At 37.2% G+C, this 10,000-nt stretch overlaps 1 protein-coding gene across 1 annotated transcript in view; it reads left to right on the top strand.

Moving 5' to 3' along the window:
* LOC122243353 (uncharacterized) overlaps nucleotides 1-10,000 on the top strand; it is a gene marked incomplete at its 5' end in the record, with an annotated part of 12,728 nt that overhangs the window by 1,518 nt on the left and 1,210 nt on the right. Inside the window, 8 exon segments of the mRNA XM_043000894.2 lie at nucleotides 662-818; nucleotides 4,570-4,689; nucleotides 5,000-5,176; nucleotides 5,301-5,628; nucleotides 5,948-6,086; nucleotides 7,634-7,790; nucleotides 8,070-8,251; nucleotides 8,695-10,000. The exon segment at nucleotides 8,695-10,000 is cut by the window's right edge and continues 1,210 nt beyond it. Of these exon segments, the coding sequence (XP_042856828.1) occupies nucleotides 662-818; nucleotides 4,570-4,689; nucleotides 5,000-5,176; nucleotides 5,301-5,628; nucleotides 5,948-6,086; nucleotides 7,634-7,790; nucleotides 8,070-8,251; nucleotides 8,695-8,980 (1,546 nt within the window). The 3' untranslated portion in view covers nucleotides 8,981-10,000.

The raw sequence follows: 10,000 nt of genomic DNA, 5'->3' as shown, positions 1-10,000 counted from the left end.
CATATGTACAACCAGTGGTGCATTAATTTTTTATCATTATTATTATTTTTTTAGTTGAAGTCCCATAATTGATCCATTAGATTGGTAAGATTAATTAACTGATAAATTAGATGAAATGTTATTGGTAACATATATGTATAAATAACATAAATTAGGACATTGAAAGACTCACTCATAACCAAATGGAAATTTTTACATGCCCCTCTAAAATTTTATCTTATTTATAAATGAAATGTAGTATGTCTTCAAATTCAACAGAATTTAAGAGTATTCCAAACAAAAATAATAATTCTAAAAGAATGACCAAAGGCTTTCATGACCATAAATGGCTCATGTGGTCCTGCTAAACAGCTTGGGCTGATGCATTGCCTGATGTCCTACATGTTTACCAAGACTCACACTGTTGTAATACAAAGTAATTTGTAAGAGGAACTAGTACCCACCCCTTCACACTGGATCTTACCACACAGGAAAGGTAGGAGTGAGGGAGGAAAGTGTTCTGATAATGCCCTTCGGTGACTAACATGTTAATGGCTGTATACTTATTGATTTTTTTTTTTTTATTTCTTAAATAAGCTACATTATTTTGAGGCTATATATATTATTGTGACTCAGGTATTTATGTTTTCCTGATCATTATTTTATTTCATATTTTTGTTAGGGCATGTGTTAGTAGGGATGCCATGGTTAGTGTCGGCCACAGTAGAGCACAACGTCGCGCTAGGCTTCGCCAGATTTTTATGAATCGAGACGAAGTGGAAGTTCATCCAATAACCCCACCTGACTATGTAGAGGAGCCTCCTCCACCCCCACCTTATGTACTTGATTTTGCATTTTTTTTAAATTTTCATGCTGATTGGTGATTGTGGACACATCCAAAAATGGCATTTTGAATCTAACAAGGAATTATGGCTTTGTGTGTGGCTATGCCTGAATGCTAATGTGGCTGTTTGAGTGTGAGTGTGTGCATTTCTCAATGTTCTATGCATGAACTGGTTTTATTTTTTCATATTTAACATTTTAAATTTACACACACACACACACACACACACACACACACACACACACACACACACACACACACACACACACACACACACACACACACACACACACACACACACACACTTTCTCTCTCTCTCTCTCTCTCTCTCTCTCTCTCTCTCTCTCTCTCTCTCTCTCTCTCTCTCTCTCTCTCTCTCTCTCTCTCTCTCTCTCTCTCTCTCTCTCTCTCTCTCCTCTCTCTCTCTCCCCCCCCTCTCTCTCCCTCTCTCCCTCTCCCTCTCCCTCTCCCTCTCCCTCTCTCTCTCTCTCTCTCTCTCCCCCTCCTCTCCTCCTCTCTCCTCTCCTCTCTCCTCCCCCCCCCCCTCCCTCCTCCTTCCTCTTTCTCTCTCCCCTCCTCCCTCCTCTCCCCTCCCTCCTCCCTCCCCCTCTCCTCCCTCCCTCCCCTCTCCCCTCCCTCTCCTCCTCCTCTCCTCTCCCCTCTCCCCTCCTCTCCCTCCTCTCCCCTCTCCCCCCTCCCCCCCCTCCCTCCTCTCTCTCTCTCTCTCCCTCCTTCTCTCCTCTCTCTCTCTCCCCTCTCTCCTCCCCCTCCTCCTCCTCCCTCCTCCTCCCCTCCTCCTCTCTCCTCCTCCCCTCCTCCCTCTCCTCCTCCCCTCCTCTCCTCCCCCCCCTCCCCTCCCCCCCCCTCCCTCCTCCTCCCCTCCCTCCCTCCCCCCCTCCTCTCTCCCTCCTCTCCCCTCCCCTTCCCCTCTCCTCTCCACTCTCCCTCTCCCCTCACTCCCTCTCCCATCTCCTCCCTCCTCCCTCTCCCTCTCCCTCTCCCCTCCCCCCTTCCCTCTCCCTCTCTCCCTCCCTCCCTCCCTCCCTCCCTCCCTCCCTCCCCCTCTCTCCCTCCCTCCTCATGATGATGAATGATGCATGTGAATGCCAGAAAGATTGGAATTTTAAATATTTATAGGTAACACAACGTTGTAAAACTCGCCCTGAAAATGTATTTAATTTTAGGTTATGAAATAATATAATTATGTTCTGCTCTATATGATTTTTTTCCAGTTTCCCCTACTAAAGTTGAAACTCTTTAGAGATTGATTTTGAGAGAAATTAACACATAAGGATGGTGAGTGATTTATTTTAAAGATAATAACATCACCTTTTTCATTAGCTTTTCAAAGGATGATATCAGCTTTTTTCTAATATAACTATTATTAATGTTTAAAGAAAAATATCTTCAGACTGTTTGTACCTTTTAGGTGTTGCAGATGAGGTTGTTAGTTTTGTTTTAACCCAATTGCAAGGGGGTGGATACTTGCCTAATTCTGCTCTTGCTTGCAATATAACAAGTGTGCATAGCTTCCTGCCAGGAGATTTCCCCAAGGCACAAGGCTACCCAATTCTAAGTGCTGACTTATTATATAAAGTCAAGAACAATACGTATATACAAATGTAGCAACAATATGTAAATACAAATAGAACCATGTACACTGTAAATATAGCAGAAGCTGTTGAAGAGGGTTAGAGTATTGCATTTCTTGCTATTGTGTAATACATGAAAATTTAACAATTTCTAGGATTTCAAATGGAAATACAATATGGTCATTCCAAACCAAAACACCTAGCCATGACACCCACCACAGATCATTTTAAGGTGCTAACAATATTTAGGTATACATAAATAAAGTAAAGATCCAAAATGTCAGCTTAATATTCCACTTGGTTGTAAAGATATAAGAGTTTGGCATTTTCACTTTTTATCAAAAATTGTAGCTGAATGGAACAACTATGAGGATGTTTTTCAATGTTAAATTACACCTTCCCCTACTTGTAAATAATTATTCGTGAGAATGTTTTGATGACTAAACATTTCTTTCTTGGACCATTTGAAACAGTAAATGTTGAGAAAATTTGTAAAAGCAAGAATATTGTTGCATTTGGGTGCAATCTAGGAAAGTAAATATCACTATTGCAATTTTTTTTACACAAAATTATGCAATGTATGGACCTCATATCAGGCAAAATTCATGAGCACTAGACTTTTCAAGCTGGAATTAAAAAAAAAAAAAAAAAAAAATTACACCCCCAATAGTGCTATTAACCCACTCATGACGGGGGCATTCCAGCCTTGAATGTCACAATGCCGGGGCTTTCGAGCGCTTAGACCTAAATCAATTAAATGGCTGGCACAATATTGTGCCGCCTGGCCACCGGGCTTTTGAATGAGTGGTACAGTAGTGTACCACCCGTCCAGAGAGGGTTAAACCTGTATTGTTTCTTGAAATGAGCATTAAGATTAGCAATAGAAACTGAAACACACCTTCAATTATAGCACAATCAGTGATAAAGATCTGCCCATAAGTAAAGATAACAAAAAGCAACAACATTGGTTGTCGAGAGACTTTATTTCCCCCATTATCCTGAAAGAACATTTCATCTTGGAGTCTGATGCAGAAATGCACCAAACAATTGCTTTTATATACTCTAATTTTATCAGCACTTAAATTTTTTATATACTTCTGGAGTCTACAAATAAAAAAATACACCATGATACTTGAAAACATTACAGTCTTCTAGCTTCCTATGGAATATTTGTAGAGTCTTCACCTGAGGTTTACTAGAAAAAGGTATGCATGTCCTTTTGGGGATAATGAAAGTCAAGGGCAATTGTCATTTTCCTTGATGTCTCCATTACAGTTATTTTGCCTTTGTCCTTGGTTAGAGTGGGCCCCATGAGAGGATGGGCTTAGGGAACTTCAGTATACTGCCATTTATAGGTATGGGTGCCATTAGTAGGGAGCCAGTCACAATCCCCCATGGATTGACTATTGTATTAACCTCTAAAGGATGTGCATACTAGTCATGTTTAGGTAAAGACATTCACAATTGGTATTAATACTCCACAGGAAACTTGAAAATGATTGTAATGTTTCCAGGTATCATATTGATACCTGCAGATTCTAAATGTACAACTTGTATTTTGTGTAAATTGGTTTAGAGTAGATAATTGGGATTGTTTGATGCATTTTGGCATCAGATCATTAAACTGTTACCTTTAAGGGTTAAAGCCCTGTGCATGGGGTAAAAAATGCATAATATTTGGTATTGGGGGATAGGGGATTGATAGGCAAGGGGTCTGGAGATATTATGTTACATAAGAAATTGTTTGGCTGAGGGATAAGGAAGGCAACATTTTGTGCTTTCAGTATCAATTAATTTTAGAAACATGAAAAATGTCAGAATAGGTATTTGGCAATCCAATCCTAAAGATTATAAAAACTTGTTTTTCGTTAAAGATGACTTCTCTGAATCAGAAAATCTATGCCTTAAACTCACTCACTCTTCTTATAGTATTGTATATGTTGATTTATGGTTGAAGAACTGGAAACTGCATTTGTATTCTGCATGAATTTTGCTATGAATATAAATGTAAATATAATTTGACTGAGTATACAGTTTTTAGTCAAAGTTACATTCCTAAGTTGCTGTTTTTTCTCTACTATTAGAGGAAATAGCCTTGAATATCATATACTTTTTTTTTATGTTTTGCTAATAAAAACAAAAATTAATCCTCAGAGTGAAGTGCCCACAGACGGCAACACTCCCGTTACTTCAGAAGAGAGTGTCTCTGCAACAGGCAGCACGGAGCATTCGCGGGAAGGGGTTGGTGTCGGGTGTGAGGCCCAGGAGGGAAGGGTGAGTGTCCAATGATTATTGATAGATATATAGATTAAGAATTAAGCTTTTAAGATAAAAGGTTTGTAATTATTGTAGTTTTAGATTTTTATTTATTGATTTTTTTTCCCCTAAGAAAATTGCAGATAATTTGAATTAGAATTAAATTATTAGGCATACACAATACAGAACAAATTTATCTGTTGTCACAAATGATAAAATCTTCAGATAGGGTAGATATTTTTTTTTATTGTATTTTTTATTTCATTTGTTTTTTTAACAGTAAATACAAAGTTTAAAAAAATATGCTTGATTTCATTTACATCCCCAGCAGGAGGTGGAGCCCGGCATAGCAACAGTGGCGGGGGGAAGCACCATGTTGGGGGGAGGGCGCCTCTGGGAAGTCCAGGGGCGCCTGGAGGCCCTTAGGAAACGTCATGACCAGTGGACATGTTTCCTCTGTTGCCATGTACGGACAGGGACTATAGTCATCGGTTTCTGGCACATGGTAAGTTGAGAAATCATTTCACTTGCTTTTTTTTTTCTAGCAATTTGTCATTCATGAGGTTTATGACAATTCACGGGAAATGTTTCCCCTTTTTATTCACCAACATTTCTTATCTTTTTTCTAGTTGCTCCACCTTATGGCTTTGTCTCTGATTGCGGTTGTGGTGGTGCATCCCGAAATGCTCAGCCAGTCTGTTGGTCCTCTCGGTGGCCTTGGAGGCAGTAGGGACCAGCTGACTGTCAATCCGCACCAGCAAGATGTACAAGCTGTGGAGTGTGGAGCTAAAATGCCATGTATTTTAGCCACGCAAGGAGACGACAATTCTAACCAAGGGGGCTTTAACCAGGGAAATTTTAACCAGGGGAATCCAAACCAGGGAAACCCGAATCAAGCATCCAATGACTTCTCTCTCTCTCTTGGGAACTTGCTCACAACACACAGACTCAATACTGGTATGTGAATGAATGTAGTTTTTAAACTTTTGTTGAGCAAAATGCTATTTCATCTGCTTAGATGTTTGAAAATATGATAAAATGCTTAAATCAGTGTGTGCATATATGATTTATATATACAGTTTCCTCAGCACCTCCTTCTTCTTCTTCTTACTTTTATTCTTATTTCTTCCTTCTCCTCCTTGCCCTCTTCCACATTTACTTTACTGCTTCTACTTTTACTTTTACTTCCACTTCTACTTATTCTCATTTCTTCTCCTATTGCTCCTTTTTCTTCACAGCTGTATCTTTTATTAAATCTGATTAATTTCACTTTCAGATGAAGTCAATGTTGCCCTATTCATCACTCTGTGTACATTTGTTGTGACTCTTCTTCTTGTTTATGGAGCTTTTAGAGGCCAACCTTCCCATCTCATGCCATTCTTCTTCCTGCAAGTGTTTGATTTTTGCATATCAAGGTAATTATGATTGCTTCTGTTGATTTTTTTAATTTTTTTTTTTTATAGGAACCGTGTATGTTCCTTCCCTTAGATAGTGATACTGCAGTTACATCATAAATCTAACTAACTCGTTTAACCCTGTCATGATGGGTTGCATAGTAAAATCTTTTCTATTATTTCCTAGTACGACATATGAGGCTATATATTCTATGATAATGCTGTGGCTCTGATTAGCTTTATTACGTTTCCTAGTTACACAGCTGAAGGAATAAATAGCTTGTTATTTCAGTAAAATGAAAAAATTGGTATGAAAGTGATCCCTCCCAATGAAACATGCCTGCCACATACTAAGGTTAAAGCCTAGTATGTAACTGCAAAGTGGCTAGTTAGTAATGACACATTCCATCGTAAACAAAACATTAGAAGGGAATCATGCAGTTTAATATTACTTAAACAATGTTACGTGTTAAAGTTTCAAATCCTTTAATTGTAGGTTATATTAAGATGATCTTTCTCTCATAGTACCATAGTCTGTTACTTAGATTTCTCTTAATACTGAGTCTGTAATATTTAACTTCTTAAGTAATCAAGTAAAAAGGTTACTAGCAATATTTAAGTAGAGTATGAATCCTCCAACTTTTTTCTTAACATATTATCAATTATGTTGCTTGATCAGTCGAATCCTTCTAGAAAAGATGCAGTGAGAGTAATAAATGTAATTTATTCTAATGAGTATGTTATGTTTCAACCTGAAACCATATGGTAATTTCAAGAATATTCAGTCAGTTGTTTAAATTCTATTTCATCAGCTAAAATAGGATTATAATACGCTGATATTGTAGTATATACTCCATATTTTCTGATCATGTGGAGTAGACTCTATGTAAAGGAAGTAACATAGGTTTATGAAGGGACAAGATTTTTATTATTTATTTATTTTTATCAGAATATGTAAAGAGAGCAACATAGATTTACATCTTTTTGACTGACATGTGCTGAAAATAAGCTTCATATGCTTTCTGTAAACTTCTGAACCTATCAGGTCATTTGTATTATAATGGAAGTAGTAATTCAGGGTGGAAACGTGAGAAAGATAATTTAAATGGTTGTGGCTGGAGGAAGCCTACCAAACAGTACCAGAAATATAAGAGAGCTCTATACATTTCTCATTCATCACAAAAATATTGCAGGAAAAAATCCTGCCTCTTTTTGACACCCTGTGCATGGTCATGATAAATAGAACTGTATGCACAGGCCCAGGTGCACCAAAATGATGAAAATTAGGGGCAAATGTTCATATTCTGATTAAATATCAATTATTAATGTTCTGTTAGAAAAAAAACAGCAAACTCAAATTAGAGCTTTGTAAGTGAGCCATATGATTACTAGTTTCCATTTTTCCTGTTGTTGCCAATTTTTTGTAATTCATATGTGATAGGTTTTGTCTTTGAATATTTAATTTAAGCTATTATATTTTATGATGTAACAGGGCATGGATAATGGATTATAAGGAGAGGCATCATTCTTGGTTGTTTTAGTCTTACCTATATATTGCTTCATTTCAGCATGACAATGATTGGTTACTTGTCATACTTGCCCAACATTCGGCAGAGGATCCGAGAAACACCTGCTTTCCCCTTCCAGCAGCAGCTGCTGGCTATGAATACCAAATGTTTGACTTTCTTTGTAATGCTAATTTTCATTACAACTCTTATGGCTAAGGTGAGTGGCTTCTATTTCCGCTTCTTATCCTTCTTGGAGGACTTCTGTTTTCTTTTTTTGTGTATTTCTTATGATTTGATATTTTATTGTAATACAAGTTGTAAATCTTACTGTTCATAATATCAGAACTTGAACTTCATTTTTAAAAGAAAACCGACAATGAAATCTAATGAGTGAAATAAGGGTTTCTGTATTATCTATGCACAAGGAACCATTGGTGTAAAGTATGACTGAAGACTCAATAGTAGTTATCAATTTATTTGTTTATTTTTCAACCAGGCATACTGCATTAGCATTGTGTGGCGATGTTACAAGTTCTTGATGCTCAAGGCTCAAGCAGGACGATCTGTGTTGCGGTACATGGGAGGAGTATCTGGTCCAGTCGACCAGGAAAGCCAGACACTGGTGATGGGACAAGATTTGCCAGATTACGACACTGCCATGGCTGATCCTCAGTATAGGCATGGAGCCTTTAGCTAGGCTTGATGGATACTAGTTTCTTACTGAAAACTGTACAACCTATTGTGAATATATATTGATATATTGACTTGATTCAAGGAAATATTTTTTCTCTCTAGTATTTTAGAATGTTTAAATATAGAGCAACTGTTAGCAGAGAGAATCTAGTAAAACATCAAGTTTAAAAATTGTACACTAGGATTTAATTTTAACTTGGCAAACATGCATGTCTATAAAAGGAGTATCATTATTTGGTCAACTGTATTATCCTTTTCTTATTAGCTCTTCATTTGTGTATGAAATATCCGAGTTTGTCTTCTTTTCTTCATATAATACTTTTCTTTTGTTTGTTGGCTGTCATGGGGGCAAAGTCTTTTTTTCGGTAGATGTTTCTTTCATTGAGATGTAGATTTAGCTTAAAAAAACTGTATTTTATTAATTACAGAAAGAAGCTCTCAGGGATGTTCCCTGAGCCTCCTCCATCATACGAGATGGCCATGGCAACACTCTTTGCCCAACAGGAGAGTGGCCAGGATCATCTTGATTCTGCTGAAGGTGCTTGTGGGGGAACACAGGTTCCTACTTCCAGTCAGTCCCTAACCAGCCAAGATCAACCAAGCACTGCTTCTGCCGTAAACCACACTCCTGCCACAAGTCGTTCTACCGTCCCAGTTTCTGTTGTCATTATGCCCTCAGCCAGTGTCGTAACCAACACTCCAGCTGCTGATTAGGTCCAAGGTTAAAGTTACATGCAGGGCTGTGTTGAATGGCTGATATTTGGAAATATTTGTGCAATAAAAATTATTTACGTTTTTGGGAATTTCCATCAAGCATGCACAATGAATATAAACATATAATGTCCTTTAAGTCATATGCCTAACACTATATAAGATCAGTTAATAATATGGTGATCTTAAACATATAACTCCTCTAAGCACACAACATATGCACACATACGTACCTGTTTCAAGTGGAAGGTACAGTTTTTATTTTAGCACGATAAAGCAGTATATCTCTGTGCCTGAGATCTCTAGCATCCTGTTAGCACTATGAACATTCGTTCTCTAGTTAACAGAGCTCTGAAGGAGATTTCTCCTGTTGTGGTATAGTTTAATACTTGCAGAGTGAATACATGTAATCAATTTGAAGTACCTTGGAGATTATGAGTGATTTAATAGTTTGTGTCACATATGGTAGATGAGTACAGATGATTATATTAGTACACATGTAAATACACATACATACATATTTACACATACATACACAATTACATATACATACATACTTAACATTCATAGATATGTTACAGACTTCCTACAGTGACAGAAACACCACAGTAGATAATTATATTCGTTATAAAGATTCTAGTTTGATTATAGAGCTGCCATCTTATCCCTCTAATAGATTTTTATCTCTTGTGGTTTTGTTTTCATACACATTGACATCAGTACATTTTTAATATATTTTGTATCGTCCAACCCACAAAATGGTGGAAGCAGACACGTAAAACTGACAATGGTCATGACAATGATTTTCTTTATCTTTTTCTTGTACCAAGTAGTAGATAATATGATCGTATGATTTCCTTGAAAAGCAAGTAATAGTATTTATTACTTGAAAACTAAGTTATAGTATAAGGAAAGAATATAGTTGAATATTAATTTCTTGTATGTAAAGAATTTGAAAGCCCTTTTATGCACAATATATATACAATAGAGAAGATTTGTATTCATTTAGATTGGGGAGCTTGT

Source organism: Penaeus japonicus, unplaced genomic scaffold (assembly GCF_977035675.1).
Source record: "Penaeus japonicus unplaced genomic scaffold, GWHDUDI00000001_assembly GWHDUDI00000035, whole genome shotgun sequence".
Taxonomy (NCBI): Eukaryota; Metazoa; Arthropoda; class Malacostraca; order Decapoda; family Penaeidae; genus Penaeus; species Penaeus japonicus.
This window is presented reverse-complemented; position numbering and strand designations above follow the sequence as displayed.